Source organism: Podarcis gaigeae, assembly GCF_964106915.1.
Source record: "Podarcis gaigeae genome assembly, chromosome: 1".
Classification (NCBI taxonomy): Eukaryota; Metazoa; Chordata; class Lepidosauria; order Squamata; family Lacertidae; genus Podarcis; species Podarcis gaigeae.
The window spans coordinates 106,394,118-106,414,082 of record NC_139678.1 but is presented as its reverse complement, the minus strand read 5'-3'; the positions used below and the strand labels follow the sequence as shown (position 1 = coordinate 106,414,082).

Genomic DNA, 19,965 nt, shown 5'->3' with positions numbered 1-19,965 from the left:
AAGCACATGGCTCCTGTAACATAACGGAGGAGGAGAGAGGCTTAGGCAGTGCAAACCTAAGTATGTTTACACAACAGTTAAGTTCTCAGAGTTCCATTTCATTTACCTCCTAGGCTAGCAAGTTTTCTTAGCTTCAAGACTTACTTTGTCAACATTCATAGGACTGGGCTTAAAAAACAACTTTAGTCACAGGTAAAGTTCTTTAAATGGTAGGTAGATGTAAATGATTCCATATGGATAATAGCTGAAACAGTCAGTATTCATAATCAGGTGGTCTGATAAGTACTCATCAGAGTTTGGTATTCTGGTTTTCAAGTTTGATCGGTATTACTGTGCCATCTAAATAATTGATGATAAATGACTGTACAATTTCATCAGACATACAAGACGTGTGGAACACATGCTGAGTATATGTACAACTGGGTAAGGTACATGAGCCATAATTTGTTTTGAATGTTTATGCTATTTTTATTATTCCAGCAAGGCTTCTGTGACTAACATACCAGAAGAATCCAAGCAAATATTTAAGAATTATTTAAGAAGTGTGTGTACTCCAGCTGCTTAGAGGATTCCATTTATTGTCACAGGTATTGAAGATTAAAGCTGTTCTTTTTGTGCTACTGTTCATTATTTTAGACTCTTTTAAAATAAAAATTGTAGAATTGTGTACAGCCATAACTTCAATTCTACTTGCAGCATTCCTGTAAAGTGGCTCAATATTATTCCCACTTCTACAAATACAGAACTGAGAGAAGACCTAGTTATTTTTAGACAGTACCATTTAGGAATGTAAGTGGGAGGGACTCACCTGATTAAACACTCTTTCATACAAAAAAAGGGGCAGGGGGGACTAGTATGTGAGGAAGAAGGCTGGGTAGGAAAGAATCCTTTTCCCTTGAGTCTAGGTTTTTATGTGGAAGGATTTTGGTGTGGCTGCAGCATTTAATCATGGCACATCTCACTCAGAATGAGAAATTGGCTTGAGGAAGAACAGTTCAGCTTCTGCCAAAAACTATATTATTCATGTTACTGTCTGTTATGGTTGAATTTAATGTAAATAAACATGTCCTTAATGAAGTCTTTAATTACATAATTCCACACTGTTTCAGTGTAAAGGCAATTTATTTTGATGGAGACAAAATTACAGAAAATGGGGGGAGGGGTGGACACAGTCGTTAATTATCATTTCCAGGCTAAAAAATAAATAGTCAATACTGATCATATTCACATGCCTAATATGTGTTCCTGACCACAAACATGCAGACGGCTGCAATTTCTGCTCCTTTGTCTGCTTAGAGTGGAATTTTCTGCTATCCCTACATGATACAAAATGAATGAGGAGGAAGGCAAGCAAATTCAGTTACCAGCTCTTGAAATTTCATACTCTCAGCAATACGATCTGATCTAGGCAGGTAGTACAAATGCATAACCCAGCAGCCCTTAGATCAGTGTTTCCCAAACTTGGGTCTCCAGCTGTTTTTTTAAAGTTCAATTCCCATCATCCCTGATCACTAGTACTGCTAGCTAGGAATGATGGTGGTTGTAGTCCAAAAAAGCTGGAGACCCAAGTTTGGGAGACACTGCCTTAGATAGATCCAAAGTGTGCTTTCCTTCTGTTCTGTAATCTCATGGCAACTGGAAGTTGGAGCTGAATGTTTTTTTCCTGGAGGGGAAAGTAAGTTGCTATCAGCTGCTCCTTCTCTGCTTGATAAATGGGACCCAGCTGGTCTTCCTTTTGCTGTGGTGTTCCTCCTTGGAGGCAGGTGGTATCAGCGGCCCATGGATAGGGCAGGAGTGAGTTTCTTTTCTGCACTGCAGTCCCAAGAACAAGGGTGTCTTTGCAAATAAATATTCTGCATTGGTGACAGTGTCTACATTTAGGAAATACGATTTATGCTGTGCGCCTTTTGGAGTCACATCTTCAAGATTCCTTGGGCTGTAAAATACAATTTTTAAAGTGGTTTGTATCTTCATCTTTTTGATTTTTTTGTGGTAAAGATAAATATTTACCTTCTAATCATAATATCTGATAATAAAGAGGAACATAATCTAGACATTTATGAATGCTTATAATTTTTTCTTCTTTATTTCAGGTCACTTTATATGACCAAATGGTGAAGTTAATTTGCACCTTGACAGATCATAGTGATGATGTCAACTACTGTGCCTTCTCTTCTTCTTATTTGGCAACATGTTCCCTGGATAAATCTATCCGTCTGTATTCTTTAAGTAGTTTTGATGAACTTCCTTACTCACCACTAAGAGGCCACACATATGCTGTTCACTGCTGCTGCTTCTCTCCTTTTGGAAACCTTTTAGCTTCATGTTCTACGGACGGCAACACAGTTCTGTGGGAAACTCAGAATGGACTGAAACTGGCAGTGCTGGAGCACCCCTGTAGGCATCCTGTAAGAATTTGTCGATTTTCCCCTAATTCCACGTACTTGGTTTCAGGAGCCGCTGATGGAAGTGTAAATCTTTGGAATGTTCAGTCTTTTAAAGTATACCGGTGAGTACGTCAGGCCCCAGTAACTAGAAAAGGAGTAGCTAACCTGTGGCCTTCCAGATGTTGCTGGACTACAACTCTTTTCAGCCACAGCCTGCTTAGGTAATAGTTAGGGATGATGCACACTGTAGTCCAACAACATCTGGAGGGTCAGAGTTGAGTCACCTCTGAACTTGACAGACATCACACAAATTTTACATTCTTAAAGTACTTTTAGATTCTTCTCTGTCTTTGGAGGAAGCTATTAGCCTGTATTCTACAGTAGTAAAGATGAAGTCGGTATAATTTCTGTTAATAAAAATGGTGATAACTTACTTTCCTTAAATAGCAATTTAGATATCCTGAACCGGAACAATTACAATAAGCATCCCATTGTGTTTATTGATGAGACACTGAAATTCACAGAGCAACAGGTTTTTTGTTTTTTGTGAGGGCTAGCAGAGCCAGAACTTGGGAAAGTGTTTCTAATTTTTAGCACCAGTTTGATGTAGTTATTATTAAAATATTAGGTGTAAGTTCTGTATAAATCAAAAAACCATCTCGGATTCCTTGGTCTTCCCCTCAGCTGCTTTCATGCTATACTGTTTTGTAGTTTGTTTCTAAATCCACAAGTCTCAGTACCTTCTGGTGCTTATGGGTCCCATTAAAATATAAATTGCTAGAAATTCTGCATTTTGGAATAATGCATTTATGTAGTTGGCATTTAGCTTGAATCTATTTTTATTACGCAATTAATATATTAAAGAATGATCAGCTTTCTTCTATAGCTCATGTGATTCAGTGATCTTGTTTAGATATAATGATAAACCTTGGTTCAGCATTATGAGAACAAACCACAGTAAGCCTCACACTTGCATGCTTCCTCCTTCTCTTCTGATGCATGTCCAAATAAGAATTAGGAAGTTTTCCCTTTTGTTTAGATTAACCACAACTTGCTATGTTACCTGACTCCTTAGTTAGTCTTAGGTATGATTTCTTGAATGAGGACAATTTCAAACCATAGTTTATAAAGTTCGCTTGTCTCATTTAGCTGTAGCCAGGATTAAACAGCATGTTAAACAGACAACATGCTAAATTGTTTGATTTAAAACTGAAGTTGAAGCTTCCAAAGTCCTTCCAGCTGTACCTGAGGAGGAGAGAAGAAAGGTGAAGCAAGCTCAAGGCTAAGTGAAGCTCATTCTTGTAATACTAAATCATAGTTTAATGTTGCAGCTAAACACAGCTATACCCTGCTGCAAGTAAATAGACAACAGGCAGGTCTTGATATTTTGTAGTTAGATGATTTATCTGTGCCTTTGTAGGTGCATGAGTTGCCAGCAAAATTGCTTTGCATTAGATTGTTTATATTCTCCTTTTCAGAATTGGTTTAATTCATGCTTATCTTACTTTATCAGGCTTGTAATATTTCATGTGATTCGCACTTCCGAAGTTCATGATCCTTTATTCTTGTCTTTCAGATCTGGCAGTGTTAAAGATGGCTCTTTGGTAGCCTGTGCATTTGCTCCTGATGCAAGTTTCTTTGTGACTGGATCATCATGTGGAGATTTAACTGTTTGGGATGAGACAATGAAGTGCTTGTATAATGAGAAAGCTCATGATCTTGGAGTCACCTGCTGTGACTTTTCTTCAAAGCTGGCTTCTGGTTAGTTAACTTGATATTTAAATACATCCTTTTAATATATTTTTTCTTCTCCAGCCCTACCTCTCATGCAAATTGGTTTTGCCATCGAGGCCTGTGGTATTGATGCTTCAGAGTGTTCCCCTTTCTCTTCAGTTCCCCTTTTGCTAGGCATGATAATGGGGGTAGGCAGGAGATGTCTGGGAAGCTCTGGAGAACTGGACCATGTGTGAAAGAATGTGATAAGAAGAATTATTATAAGAATTTATGGAATTTCTCATAGTGCTCAAGTTTAGTGTCATCTATCTCAACATTAACGTTGCAGTCGTCTGGTTCCTGGGAGAGCATCCCAGAAGCCAACAAATCAATTGGATTTCTCTGTGTCTCTGAGGCTGGAGAGAGATGTCTCCCACCAAAGAGGGAGATCTAACACAGCATGTCTCCTCTGTGAGAATTCAGAAAGTTCATTCAATTCCTATTTGGTGTTGCATCTTAGACTTCGGGGAGAGTAGGGATGTGAAGAGGAGGCATTTTGAGGGCATGTCAGAAGAACTCTCTTGCTCCCCCAACACGCTCCTGGAACGAGGGACAAATTATACCAGCTCTGTAGCTGGCACAGTTTAGATTCCAGTGAGAAGGGAATTGCTTTAAGGGGGCGGCTGAGAAACAGAATAAAAAAGGGGGGAATACTGCCGCCACTCTTTCTGCCCTACTGGCATGAGCCCAACATGGCATAGGAAAGGAGATTCATCATATTCTGTTCTCCCCGCAACCCCATGTTAGATTGCTCTCCCTGATTGCAGTCTTATGTAGGCATGCTTGGGAGTAAGGCCCACTGAACTTACTTCTGAGAGGTGTGTGTTTGTGTTGCAAAGCTGCAACATTGTATACTAGTATATTGAGATTAAATGACACAAGAGTACAGAAGCTGCATCTCCTGACACTGGAACCTTTTGTGAACCTTTGTGGTATTAATAACATATTGAAATTCATGATTGCTAGAACCTTTCCTTTATTTTTTATTTTTTTGAAACACTCTTCTGTGGAAGAATGCCATCTGCCATATTTAAAAAAATGCTGCAAGCTGTAGTGCCCTGATAGAACTTGAAGTTAATGCAGGAATAAGTTGACTTGAATCTTGCTTGGTCTGTTTTGTTTTTTAGTTGGAATTTTCACCAATGTGTTTTATAATTACAAATACTTATTTTAGCCATAACTTACCTGTATTAAGTGATCCTGAATATACTCATGTTTAAGACTATAGTAAGTGTCATTCTGGGGTTTGGGCAATGTGAGGGGTAGCACAGAGGATTAGGTTAATAAATCAAAGAACCTAGGAAAAGAGAGAGAGAAGAATTCAGAGATTTACCTATACAAGAGAACAGGCATAGGCAAACTTGGCCCTCCAGACATTTTGAGACTACAATTCCCATCATCCCTGACTACTGGTCCTGTTAGCTAGGGATGATGGGAGTTGTAGTCCCAAAAAACATCTGGAGGGCCGAGTTTACCTATGCCTGCTAGAGAGGGTGGGTGATGGAGAAACAATTCAAGTGTTCATTGTGAGCCAGGGTTTCAGGGATTAGAGTGGATACCAACCTTCTTGGGGCTTTTTTTAAATAAACATAACAGGTACTGTACCCAGTCTGTACACAAAAAAGTATGGTGCAATCTGGATTCTCCGTGAATACTCCTTAATACTCAGTGTAATACTTAATACTCAGTGTAAAGTTTAGTTGTGTGTACCCTTTTAGAAGCCTTACAAAAACAAACACTGAGATGAGGCATTGGCATAGAAGAGTGTGGATGTAAGGAAGAGAGGGGCTGCCTCTGGTTACAACATCCTGGAAATCTTAAAGGTTCTGTTTCCTGTAGTGGGTGCTACGTAGAACAAAGAAATAGAAAATCATAAACTCTAGGATGTTTAAGATACTTTAAGGTGAATTCCTTAATCTCCCATCTGATTTGAACCTTGAGAACGCTTCATTAGTTTCTACTTCAATATTCATACTATTACTGTTTAAAAATGTTGGCAGTTTATCATGGGATCTAACATAGAAATTGAACTTACTACAAGTGAAGTTTGCATATATCCTGTTTTAGATCATATTGAAATGGTGGTAAATTGGTGTAAAGTGGACCCTGTCTAGATTACACCCCCTCCTCCTTCTTGTTGGGAAGACTAGAGGCAGTGCTTTTATATAGCAATGAAATGAATCTGCCTGTTCTCAAGGCATTGGATCAGGCTGCTGCCTGACCCAGCTCTGAGCAACTACTTTTGTGTGTGATGCATAAATGGTGAGGAAAGGAATAAGCCTCCGCTCATCATGTGTTGTAGTCCTAATGCAAATTGCTCCCCTCACCCAGGATTAAATAAAAGTATTATTCTATCTAGTTTGGCCCTCAGTCTCATTGCATCTGCGGGATATACTTCCAGGTAGTTTGCATCAGATTTCAGCTTTGATATTCTGTTATTTTACAAAGGATTGCTTTTGTCATTGTGTAAAGTTTTATAGTTGTTCTTACAATCTAAAATAATGCTAATAGAATTGTTGGCATATTTACCAGTTATTAATTTCATAAATGCAGTGGTTATCAATGTGTTAAAAACATATAAGGTGTTATTCAAGTAAATAAATGCACAAGCGGAATGACATCTGCTTGTGCAATGGGACTTCCCCCTCTTCCCTGCATGCACACTGTGTACCACCCTCAAATCTGCTCCAGAGAGTTGGAAACCCCAGAACATATCCAGACCCACTAGTGTTCCTATTTTCCAGGAACAGTCCCGGATTTACATGTCCTGCTTTTCCTTAGGATATCCCTATTTTCATCAGAGAAATGCTTGTGGGTATAGAGTTATGTGACCCCCAAGCCAAGCAGATAAGTAACTATGCAATCTTTAGAAGACATCTGAAGACCCCTCTGTATAGAGAAGTTTTTTTTTTAAAGTTTAATGTATTATTATGTTTTTATATATGTTGGAAGCTGCCCAGAGTGGCTGGAGCAACCCAGTCAGATGGGTGGGATACAATAATAATAATAATAATAATAATAATAATAATAATAATAATAATAATAATAATAATAATAATAATAATCAGGGAAATGTTGGAGGGTATGCATATCTAGGGAGAGGAGAAGGGGGGAAGTTCTATGGCGTGAGTGGAAGTTGCGCAAAATGCTACTTAGTATACAACTCACAAAACTGAACTTGTATTTAAACTTTTGATTCAAAGTAATACAAAGATAATTCTTTTATATTATTTTCAATTTAGACAGTTTCCCCATAGTATTTAAATTATATTAAGTACATATTCTACCCAACTATCTTTCCTAGAAGAGGAATATTTTTATTGCTTTAAAATACTATTTGGGAAGCTATAGTAAGTCTGCAATTGTAATGGCAGTGCAAATCCTGCTCTGCTACTGAAGAGGGAGGCCATTCAACAGAAAGGCATTTATGCTACATGATGCCCCCCATTTCACCCACAGAAAGCTCTGCAGGCTTAGATATACTACCATCAGGTTTCTGGTGGAGTGGGGGCAGCCTTGGATCTGTGCGATCCAGAGCCCACTGGCATGCATATGATTGGCATGAAACCATGGTACACCTCTAGAACTGATGTAGTTTATTTCCTTCCCATTGGTACCATATCCATTTGACTGCTTTGTAAGTCAGTTATATTCTCTTTATCATGTTTCATTATATTTGTTTGAAGACTTGTGTTGTAAATATCTGATTTATTATTTTTATTGTAGCTAAGAATCCCTGTATAATAATAGACAGATTTATTTGAGACAATTTTCTCTTGGATCTCCATTTTCTGTTGATAGGAATTTCTTGCTTTTTGCTTGACGTGTATACAGTCATTATATATATTTTTGCCTTTGATTTTGACAGTGATGCACTCACTAGAGATGTGTTTTTCTCACCTTTTGGGAAAACTACTAAAAGCTATTCTTCATTTTTCCATCTTGCCAGCTACAGCAAATCTTCTCCTTTCCCTGCAGTTGTTTACTAATTGGCTTTTTAGAATTTAATGTGTTCTATAAATAACTCTTTCTTCTTTTCATGTCAAATTTGTTGTGGTTCACTTGTGAAATCCTGTTTTGTTTATGGTCAAATATCCTCTGAAAAAATCAGAAGTGAAGAAAGGGTGGGTTGCAAATTGATTCCAGAAGTGACAAGAAAATCTGCAGAATAGGGCTAGTCACAGCAATTTGAGTACTGATAATGAAAAGTGTGCATAATATAGCCTAAGCATCCCAGTTTTAGCTGCTTTCTAATTTGTTTTGAAGCTAAGAGTTATTTCCCATGGGGGATTACTGGAATGAAGTCTGTTTGTATTACAGACTTTCTGAGGAATATTTAAAAATAAACAGTAATCTCTCTCTAGTTGCAACTCTGTACAAATTCCTGGGACATTTTAACCTACAGAGGTGATTCCCATCCCACCACACTGAAACTACTGAGTGGTACCCAACTAAGTTTTACTCAGAGGAGGATCATTGAAATTAATGAACGTGACTAAGAAAGTCTGTTAATTTCAACAGGTCTACTCCAAATCAACCTTAGTTGAATGCCACTCATTGTGTGCTCCAGACCTATTTTTCTACAGTAGCTATAGGGCTATTGCAATAACCCTTTGCTGTTAGGTAGCTCTGCTTTCCTTCCAGGCAATCCTCCCAGTTGATGGCAGTCCTCAGTTGCACTGGTCTCTGTAACTTCAAATTCTCAGAAACTGTTCAGGAATCATGCATATATGGAAACAAGCCTCATTAAAACCAGAAGTTATTTCTAAGTGACAATGGTTAGGATTGGGGTGAAGGACATCTACTTGTTCCTTACCATGTAGTATGTCCATTTGTGTGCAATGTTAATAGTGTATGTGTGGAGGCTGGGAAGTTATATGGGTGAAGTTTCTGAAGATATGCTGAACCCACATGATTATGGGCAAGCAGTTGGTATGTCTTGAGATGGGCACAACAAAGGAACTCTCCATATTCTCCATACAGATTTTGCATATTCATATACAATTCATATACAATTATTCATATACAATTTGCATATTCATATACAATTTTCTAAGAGCATCCTAAAGCAGACTTTAGGATCATAGTAATGGTACATATATACAGAAGTTTTAGGACATATTTTTTATCAATACCTAGGAAACATTTTAAAGAAATTCTAATTGTGTGTGTCCAATTTACATGTAGACATTAATTTTTTAAAATATGAAATCTTGCTTGCTTTGTTATGTTTCTAATACATTTTTTTAAAAAATATTTTTAATCAGGTAATAAGCAAGATGTTAACTATTTCCTAATGGCATCTTCTGGTCAGGACAGCACAATTAAGATATGGCTTATTTCACTCGCTGATCATACAGGTATGTATAATAATAATAATAATAATAATCTTCTTACACTAAATTGCTAGCTTTCATACTGTTTTGCTTTTAAATTGGTTTCTGCTCAAACAGTAAGAAACATTCAGTTAACAAAAAACATCAGTTTAACATGCTGTGTTATGGGATTTCCATGTTCACTCAAGCACCAAAATGCTGGGAAATTACTGCTATTAAGGGCCATGCCATTAGGCAACATTGATATGGTATGGTATCCTGTGGTTAGTTCTAGCTTCACCACAGACTTGCATCTCAGTAGCTGACCTGAGTTACAGATTTGTCTGTCTGAGTGGAATAGATGCATGCCGTCAATGCAAATGAAGCTGCCATTCCTAGTTACAAGTATCCAACTGGAAACCACATAGAATGAGAGCATTGGAAGGGACCTTGAAGGACATCTAGTCCAACTCCCTGCTTAGTGTAGGGTAGCCACAGGTGACTTTGGCTCTGTAATTAGAGTTATGATGGAGGCTACTATACGCACAAAGCAAAAAGGAAAAAAGGGCACTTCCCAAACAGTGGAAAGTCACTTTCTAGTGAACAATGAGTGCCCTAGGAGCAATTGAAGCACTGACTGGGAGTAGTTGGATGGAACTGAAGTGTGACTCTGTGTCTGAAGCCCTGCTTCTCATTCCAGCAAGTGGAGGAGGGGCAGCCATATTATGCTCCTCTCCAGGAAACAAGCTGGCTTTGGGTTCAGTAGCTCCATTGCTTCCCCCATAATGTCCCATTTGGGGGCCTTACTGTGATTGATTACTGCCACACTTTTAGTGGGTACAGCAGGGGCCTCTATGTTGGTAGAGCCCACTCCCCAATTCATCCAGCATGGATTGCAGGTTACAATTCTGGCTGTTTACCTGGAAAAAAACCAATGCTAAGTATACATTTCCTTAAGTAAAGGGAGTTTGCTTCTACTGTATTCAACACCCTTCCACTGTAGCCACAGCGCTCAGGGCAGCTTACAGTGATATAAAGGTACAAAATAATATCATACACCGAAAGCAGTAAGAAGCAATGAAAACAGTAAAACAGGGTTAGCAGGTTAAAAACAAGGAGGTCTTTTCTAAAGCTGTGTGTAAATGCTGCACCATGTACAATGACTGATTGAGTAGCATAATAGTCATTGTTCAGTGCACGATGTCTATTCTGTTGTTTCATATTGTATGAAGATAATTTGAGTCTAAAAAGCTTTCTTCAATATGTTTTCATATATTAAAACAGCTTTTTATATGTTGCATAAACATTAGATTTATAGCATGTGTATAACCATGGTTTACGTATAAAAGCTATGCTGAAAAGCATAAATCTTGTCATAACACAGTGGAAAGCGAGGAAGTTCTTGAAGCAAAGATTTGAATGGCTTTGTGCAATATATTGAAACACATTCAGCTAAACAAAGGATTGTTTGGGTTGTTGCTAATGTAGCTTTGCAGTCTGCCCCATATATCCCATACGTTCCTGCTTTCTTTTCTTCCAGCATATTGAAATGTACTGAGCTCTGCAAATATTTGCATATTGTTAATATTCTGATAGCACAATATGATTTTCATACCATAAAACTGGGTGTCTTGTGGCTTTAAAACATGAAGCAATAAAATATTCCACAGTAATTTAGTGAACAGTGTTAGTAGTTTCTAGAATTGCAATGTGGGAGACTATTAAACTTTACTGTTTTGACACCTTTGATGTGGACTTTTACAGTGTTTTCCCCTAGAAATAAATACCTGAATATTGTATATTCGTCAGTCTTTAAACCATGGATACAGTGAAATAAATATTGTTCCAAGCAAAACCACTGTAATAGTAAAACCCAGTTGAGTGAATCTTTGTATACTCTGTGATACTGTGGAAACTTGTGAGACCTTAGTCACAAATAATGGCCTTTACAATTTGTTTAGCTACCTTTTTAATGGAAAATGTGAAGTGTTACAGGCATAATAATGCTCTCGCATGTCTTCTGGATATGTCATATTTCCTTAGGTGATGAACATGCCCCCTCTCTGTGTGTACTAACCCAGCCCTAGAGCTTGCTAATGTACCTCAGCCATTAATTCTGGAGAATTAAATAAGAGAATTTTTGTTAATGAGGAATAATTTTAGGTTCCTGCTAGCATTTTCCCTATGGTGTGGGGTTAGACTGCCAAGCCAGCACATATGCGTGCCTCTATTTGTTCCTTCTGTCCTACCTCACAGGGGTGTCAGATCCTTTTGGGTGAATGAAATCTGGTATTAAAGTTGGAATAAAAGGCTGCCCTTCTTAAAATGTACTGTTTCCTTCCTGGAGGGGAGACTTGTTGCTTGTCCAGGTATGTGGGTCAAGACACAGAACATAGCCAAGCTGTCATAATTTTAAGTAGTTTCATATTTAAAGGCTGGGTGAATGGTAGTATCAAATGACAACCTTGCCAAACTTGAATTTTAAAATTATGTTCATTTTTAAATGTATAGGCCTTGAACTGAAATGTAAATATACATTAAAAGGACACACTGCCCCAGTTCTGGCTTGTGCATTTTCCTGCGATGGACAGATTTTAGTCTCTGGGTAAGAATATTTGTTTCATTTTTATGATTCAGTTTTACATTCGTTGTGCTCTGTTTACTTGTTTTCTTAGTTTATTTGTGTCTGTAATTATAAAGAAGCTTCCTATATAATTTAAAATCCATTCCAAATTAATGAAGATGGGCCTATATATGATGTCATAATGGCTACAGTATCACTTTATGAAAATGTATGGGTCTGCATGGTGTCCCTGAGTTCATTTTAACATGTGCCACATTTTCAGGACATGCACTATTTAAAATAATGGAACTTGCCATTCTCAATGTGTAGCATTTATACTGCCCTCACAACACACAATGGGCCAATTCCCCTACACTTTTTAATAGGTTTGTAAGCTATACATATACATACAAATGCCACATTTTTTCTGGAGCTAAAGGCCACGTTTGCACGTCACACTTAAAATACGTTGTGTTGGCTGCAGCCAGTCTCAGACTCATGCGCTCCCCCCGCCCATCTGCATTTGAAAGGAGGAATTTAGAAGTGGATCCACAGTTGTGGTTAGCAGTAACTTTGGTTAATTTCAACAAGCTATCTTTGAAGTTGACTTGTTTAATATTAACCATACTGTTAACCACAGTTGGTTGCTCTGGACAACATGGCAAACCACAATGAAACAAAAGGGAAAACAAAAAGCTGCTAAACTCTCAGTCATGGGAGTGGGGAGGGCTGTGGCTCTTGCACATCATACTAAACTGAAATTTAGGGAAACGTGTATTCAGTCAAGCTTGCTGCTTGAGCTACATGGGGTGATATTTGCCTTAAGCAAATTTCTCGAGCTGTAGGTAGTGGATTCTTTAACAAATCACATCCATTCATGATGAAACATCATTCTCTATGCAGTAGTTCTGCACACAGTGGATTCCTATTATGAGACCTTCTGTAGTATATTGAGTTGCTTTTGCCAAAATTTGGAGCACAGACAGCTCTTTCACTACTCCTCTTCAACTGAGGATCAGGTCAAAGCTATCCAGAATATAAGGCTAAATGTGAAGTTGAATAGGCAAAAAAGCATTTGGGAAATGTTGTTGCTTTGTGTAGCAGAGGTGATTATGCTTTGCTGATTATTAGATACTCAGTTGCATCCTTAAGGCATTGGCATTTAGAACAGCTTGCTCCCAATACCGTTCTTATTCTACCAACCTTTTTTCATTTTCTTGAAGTTTCAAAGGAAGACAGAACTCCATATGTTAGCGTAAGGTGAAAAAACCTGAATCACTGTCTTGAATACCACAGTGAGTTCTAATATGAGTGCTAGCATTTCAGCTTACTTAGTTGGTACACGTAAAAGCTGCATATAAAACTGTTGCTTATCTCTGTTGCAAGGCAAACGTTGCTGTATTTCATTTACATTTCTCTTACATATACACAATTTAATTTATTTCTTCCTAGATCTGTGGACAAAACAGTAATGCTTTTTGAAACTGTAAGTATGTAAGATATTAATCATAATTTTGCAAGAAAAGCAATGTAGTAAAGGAATTGTGAGCTTTTTTCAGTGGTGCAGGACTTCTTGCAATTAGATGGAGGCTTTACTCTTGGAGACAAAACAGGGCATAGGGTTGGACTGTTAACATATTTTTATTATTCATTTTGAGAAGCTAAGCAAACATAATAAAATGTTTAAATTACAGTAATAGCTCACTGTCTTGTTTACATCTTAAAGTCAGCATAGTAAATGGTGCTATTGTGCACCAGCATATCAACCTCTGAAAATTATCAGTATGTAATTTCAGGTTTTTATTTCATAATTTTGTTTGAACCTGAACAATAAATATTCTAAAGGCACATCTTGTAATAATCTTGACCCAAATAAATTCAAGTGAGGCACCTGATTTTTTCATGTGCTTTCCATAGAGCTGGGCTCCCAAGTATCTTATAATCCAATCAGCACTTGGAAAGATTGAGTTGGAGAAGGAAATACCTCTTTTTTTTTTTTTACTAGTTCACATGTCACACTAAACCATAATTTTAAACTTCTACTGCCTTGCTGTGGACATAACAAGCCAGTCTTGAGTTATTGTGTTGTCTGACCCTGGGCTCATGGTTTAGAATCAAAATTGGAGAGAAACAAACAATGAGTAGCAATTAAGATTTGGTCTTAATTGGGGAATATGACCCTAGCACCCAGCAATTCAATTATGCTGGGATCTGCTTCACCAGTGCATTCCTTTGCAGAGAATATGGTGGCAAAGCAGATCCCTGCAGCCAAGTGCATTAAACTGGTGAGTGGAGGGTTCAATTCTGCTGGGTGCTGCTTCACTAGCATGTTCTCTATGGGGAAAAGCAGACCACTTTCCCCATAGGCCAACTTTGACAGTTGGGTGGGACTACCCATCTATCAGTCACCTGATGCCATCATAGCATCAGATGATTGACAAATGGGAGACCGCCTATCAAAGTTGATCTCTGTGGGTTAGAGGAAGATAAAAATTTGGCTTGCCTGGTCAAAAATGTTCCCCACACTTGTTTTAGAGGGTATGTTCATTAGTCTGTTACAGAAATAATGTTGGCATATGTAGCAACTTAGACTCACAGATTTATTGTGCCGTAAACCTTTATGGTTAAAACATATGTGAAGGCATCACTTAGGGAGGTATATGTCCTATGTTTCTTTTGGGAACTGAATCTAGTGACTTCTGAAAATACTGCTTAGAGATCCTATTTTTATTAAGAGGAAGGTAATTGTTATAAAACAATGTTAGATATGTTTGTGAAGGGTAGCATCTAGTGGCCAAGTATGCTTACCACAAGGTCTTTATTCTGTAGCATAATTCTAGTAATGTTCCACTTCCTGCTTTTTCTCATGTGTGGCTTAATTCTAGATAAATAATCTTCAGTGATAAAATAAAATAAAATGTTAAGTGATCAGTTCATCTGTAATATTAAGTGGTAGAATTCTTAAGTGGGAAGATGAGGGATGTCTATGCATTTATAAAAATTTTCTTCTGCCACAGCTAATGATTCTATTGTAATTTCAGGAAAATTGTTCAAACTACCTTGTCCTTAGTTGTAAACATCTGTAAATACATTCCTTACATCTGTCCTTTTTGGATTGTGAAACTTTCAGTAGACATTTTCCAGTAGAAATTTAGATTATTGCTTATAGTTGTATTTTTGTTTGTCTTAACATACACAATATTTTGTTGTTGGCAGAACACTGGGAGCATCTTACACATTTTGACTCAGCATACTAGGTAGGATATTAGCACAACAGTTTTCATTATATTAGCCAAGGGGAATAGTTAAAATTGTGGAGGGAGGAATGTTAAGGTATATAGAATTGTACATATGGTTGATTTGAATATGTTCTTACTGATTATGTATACCCGATGTATCAGCTGCCGGGGGGGGGGGGAAGAGTTTCACTGTTTGTGTTTTGGTGGTAGGTAAATTTTTTTTTTTTTTTTTAAATGTGATATGTAAAATGTGAAATGTATCTAACAAGCTACTTTTATTTCTAGATATGTTACAACTTGTGCCTTTGCACCAGATATGCCACTATTTGCTACAGGGTCAATGGATAAATCTGTGAACATCTGGCAGTTTGAACCAAAGCAACATCTGAAAGGTTAGTAAAGGAATGCTTTTGTCGTGTGCTTTATAAACTTTACATCACCATTTGTTAAGATACAATCTATATGAAATGTGAATAAACTTATATCGAGTATGATAATTGGTCCATCTTGACTAGACTACTTTGGCTGGCAGTGGCTTTCCAAAGTCTCAAGACAGGTCTTTTCCATGGTGCTACAAGAAATGTAGACTGCAGAAAATCCTTATAAATGTTAAATAAATTACCAATGCAATTCAAGTATAACTGTAATGCATTATATGTATGGCTGCCTCTGAAGGAGGTTTGTAAACTTCAGCTAGTGCAGAATTCAGCGGCCAGGTTGCTCACAAGAGCAAGACAGTTTGAGCATATTACACTGATCCTGGTTCGACTCCACTGGCTATCAATTAGTTTCTGGGCCCAATTCAAAGTGCTTGTTTTGACCTATAAAGCCTTAGATGGCTGAGGACCGCAATACCTCAAGGAGCACCTTTCCCCATATGAACCGACCCAGACCATCTTCTGAGGCCCTTCTTCATGTGCCTCCTCAAGAGGTATGGAGGGTGGCAACACAAGAACGGGCCTTCTCTGCAGTGGCTCCCTGTCTGTGGAATGCTCTCCCAGGGAAGTTTGCCTGGTGCCTTCATTATACACCTTTAGGCGCCAGGCAAAAACGTTCCTTTTTAACCAGGCCTTTGGTTGATTTGATTGACATCCTGTGCCATTTTAAAATAAAGCAGCATTTGTCTTCTAACAAGTCAAGGACACTCTGTAACACTTTACACTCTGTAACACTCTGTAACGTGTAAATGTACACTGAGAGTCAAGTTTAGAGCAACGTTTAAAGGCTGGGCTGTTTCACCTGAAATACGTTCTTCTTGTATAAAATCTTCCTTTGATTTGCTCCAGAAAGGTCAGCAATAGAGGAGCCAAAGATATTTGCAGAGAGCTGGTCAGAAGAAGAGGTTTCATCTTGGCTATGCACACATGGCTTACAAGACGTAGTTGAGATTTTCAAAAGGAACAACATCGATGGGAAAGAACTTCTTAATCTTACAAAAGAGAGCTTGGCTGATGATTTAAAAATTGGTAAGAATGTTAAGATAAATATTTATTAATACTTTTAGGATTTTTATGCTAGCCTTGCCCAACATAGTGCCCTGCAGATGCTATTGGACTCTAACTCTCAGGGCTAGTAGTCAGGGATGGTGGGAGTTGTAATCCAAAATATCTGGAGGGAATCAGGTTGGTTAATGCTGTTTATTCATCTTGTGAATATCACTCTTGAAAAATTATTTGGCAGTACTAGAGATAACATATATTTTCACACTACTGCATTTGGTGTTTTCCTGTTACTAACGATAACTATAATTTCACGTTAACATGAGATCTCAAAAAAGAGAAATAATGTTTTTTCTTCTCTTTAAAAAATATGCCAAGGAATCAATGCTGCACAATAACTCTGTGCTGTGCTAGCCATGTGGGGTTATTTTAATTAGTAAATTTGTATTGCAGTAGTGGTTTGACTCTGTTAAGCCCAAGTACACAAATTCACAGCCCAATTCATACATTTAGTGCTTTCTGTAAAAAGAGGCAGAGCTATCTGGCTCTGCTTTTCCTCTCGTCCAGCGGTTCTCAACCTGTGGGTCCCCAGATGTTGGACTACAACTCCCATCATCCCTGAGCTCTGGCCTTGCTAGCTAGGGGTGATGGGAGCTGTAGTTCAACAACATCTGGGGACCCACAGGTTGAGAAAGGCTGCTGTAGTTAATACAGGCAACAACTGTTTTAGGTGTGTTCAATGCATGTGCTCATTGCCACAACCTGGAAGTGGCCAGAAAAGGGGACGAGGCAGGCTTACACGTGCTCCACTGATGTGCGTGTGGGTCGGGAACGCAGCCCCTGCGCAAAACAGTTATTGCCTGGTTTCCGGTGGCTCTGTTGTTCTTGAAATGACCATATAAACTGACCTTATCCAGGCTGTAGTATTAGAAACTGATTCAAATAAATGAGTACAGAGCTCAAAGTCAGGAGGCTTTTAGCTTTTTCATGAACCTAGGAGTTCATTCCCTCTATTCTCTTTTTCCAAGTCAACATAAATAGTTTTGCTATAAATGGCCTACTACTAAGTGAGATTGTCTGAAGAACTAGGATTTTTCCCCTTTCCCTAATTTCATGTGAGTGGCAAGGAGTGGGGTGGTGATGGGAGAAACCAAGGCAGGGTGGGGTAACAGAAAGAGAGGAAAGGAGGTACAGTGGTACCTCGAGTTACAAATGCCTCAGGTTACAAACTCTGCTAACCTGGAAGAGTTACCTTGAGTTGAGAACTTTGCCCCAGGATGAGAACAAAAATCGTGTGCTGGCAGCACAGCGGCAGCAAGAGGCTCCCTTAGTGAAAGCACACCTCTAGTTAAGAACAGCTTCAGGTTAAGAACGGACCTCTGGAACGAATTAAGTTAGTAACTAGAGGTACCACTGTAGTAGAAAAGGAATGGCCCCACCTTTATGGTTCCAACCCTGCATACTTTCAGCTTTGGTCTTGCCCATTGCCATCATGCAGACTCCCATCGGATTACCACCAAGGGAATATGGCTATTGACAAGGAGGGAGGAGAAAGTTGTCCACTCATCATAGTTGAATGGAAGATATATATATTTTGAGGACCATTCCTCATATACACACTGAGTTCAACATGGTTTCCATATGCAGCAGTGAGCTACAGCTGACTGCATGTTTGTAGTATTAGATCTGTATTTTCAAACACCCTTTTGTCTCTAGAGTGTTCAAGGAACATTCTCCAGTCTTGTGGCCCGTAAGTTTCATCTTACTCTGCAGCATATGATTTGTTTTGCTTGCTTGTATAACTTGTTTTGAATCGGGTTCCTTTGTCATAGTCTACTTTAAGAACTGTTCTTTGATTTCCACTCTTTAAGTTTTATGAAGTAGATTAAATTATGCGTGGAGAATTATGCCATAGGGTACAGCCTTCCTCAACCTGCTGTCCTCCACATATTGTTGGACTACAACTTCCCTTGGCCCCAACCAGCAAGGGACAGCTAGATGGGACAGGGGATGGGCCTATATGATTGCAAGTTGCTTTCACTTCTACTGTGCCATGAACATGAGGGTGGTGACACAAGTTACCAGACTGTTCTGATGTGCCCTTTTCTTCAGTGCTATAAATGTATGTGTGTATATAGCCTTTCAATGGTCTTGCTTATCTCTCTGGTTTTTCCTCTGCCTAGTAGTGGTGGCACAGCCACTGCCTCAGTGGGAAGCTGTTTGAGTGAATGATCTCCTTCGCCTTTAAAATTCACTATTAATCCTTACCTTCTTTCTGTATGTCACCCAAAAGTTGGAACCCATAAAAAACTACATGCTGTATCAAACTTTTTTTAAGAAGTGGAAGAGGAATTGCTTCTGTGTGCATTTATTTATTCAAGGAGGCCAAAAGTTTCCAAGCTTATCAGTTGAAACTAATAGGATAATGCTGATAGTTGGCTTATATGAAAATTAAAAGCAGTGAGACTGAAGATGAAGTCCCTAGCTGGGCTGACCTCTAGCGTACACACTACCACTGTGGAAAAATCAACATAATAGCTTGTTGCCTGAGTACTAGGACTTTTAATGACACCACTGAGAACTAATTATAAGCTACAAATAAGAAAATAATAGAAGATGTGGCAGAGCATGTCATAATGAGACAAGTTATGTGATGTACTGGGTAAACAAAATTTAAAATATTTTAGTTAGCAGAGCTCACTGTCCTCCATAATTCATACAATATTAACATAATAAGACAATAGCAGATATTACTTAATGGACTTTCCCATAATGTGATAAATACAATATAGAATATATCACAGGAAGATACAGATATAGGCACATACGTATATGTGTGTGTTGGGAATGGTGTTCTGCCCTACCAGATGCTTAATGAAGTATCTGATTATTTAAGTTCTACCCCACATGAAAAAGCTATTGTTATAGCATAAATTATTTGTTTTAAATCACATATATGCCACCTTCCACATAAATGATTTCAAAGTGGTTTACAAAACAACCACAATCACAATATAATATAGACAGCCATAAGCATTAGGCAGTCTCCTTTGTGGACTCTAGTGGTGTTTGGAAATTAGCAGAGTTGTGCAGACCAGCTGCCTCCCGGCTTCATGGTAGAACAGGACACATGCTGTTGTCTCAGGTGCTCCCTGAGCTCATCTAATGACAAAATGCTGTGGAGAAACTAAAAGCTAAAATTCACGTGTAGTCTAACCTGCCTAGAAGGTGCACCATATTAGCTTAGTT

At 38.3% G+C, this 19,965-nt stretch overlaps 1 protein-coding gene across 12 annotated transcripts in view; it reads left to right on the top strand.

Annotated features, from left to right (window-relative positions):
• WDSUB1 (WD repeat, sterile alpha motif and U-box domain containing 1) overlaps window positions 1-19,965 on the top strand; it is a 46,875-nt gene that overhangs the window by 1,685 nt on the left and 25,225 nt on the right. For 9 of the 12 annotated variants that reach the window (XR_014557694.1, XR_014557695.1, XR_014557696.1 and 6 more), the window contains exons 2-10: window positions 481-587; window positions 2,094-2,509; window positions 3,964-4,148; window positions 9,428-9,520; window positions 11,987-12,080; window positions 13,491-13,524; window positions 15,255-15,295; window positions 15,563-15,669; window positions 16,564-16,743. Coding sequence is in view for 9 of the 12 variants with exons in the window: in XM_083710752.1 (XP_083566878.1) it covers window positions 2,112-2,509; window positions 3,964-4,148; window positions 9,428-9,520; window positions 11,987-12,080; window positions 13,491-13,524; window positions 15,255-15,295; window positions 15,563-15,669; window positions 16,564-16,743 (1,132 nt within the window). In the remaining 3 variants the exon portion in view is untranslated. The remainder of the gene's footprint in view (window positions 1-480; window positions 588-2,093; window positions 2,510-3,963; window positions 4,149-9,427; window positions 9,521-11,986; window positions 12,081-13,490; window positions 13,525-15,254; window positions 15,296-15,562; window positions 15,670-16,563; window positions 16,744-19,965) is intronic. The other 3 variants (XM_083710746.1, XM_083710747.1, XM_083710750.1) reach the window with 2 other exon arrangements.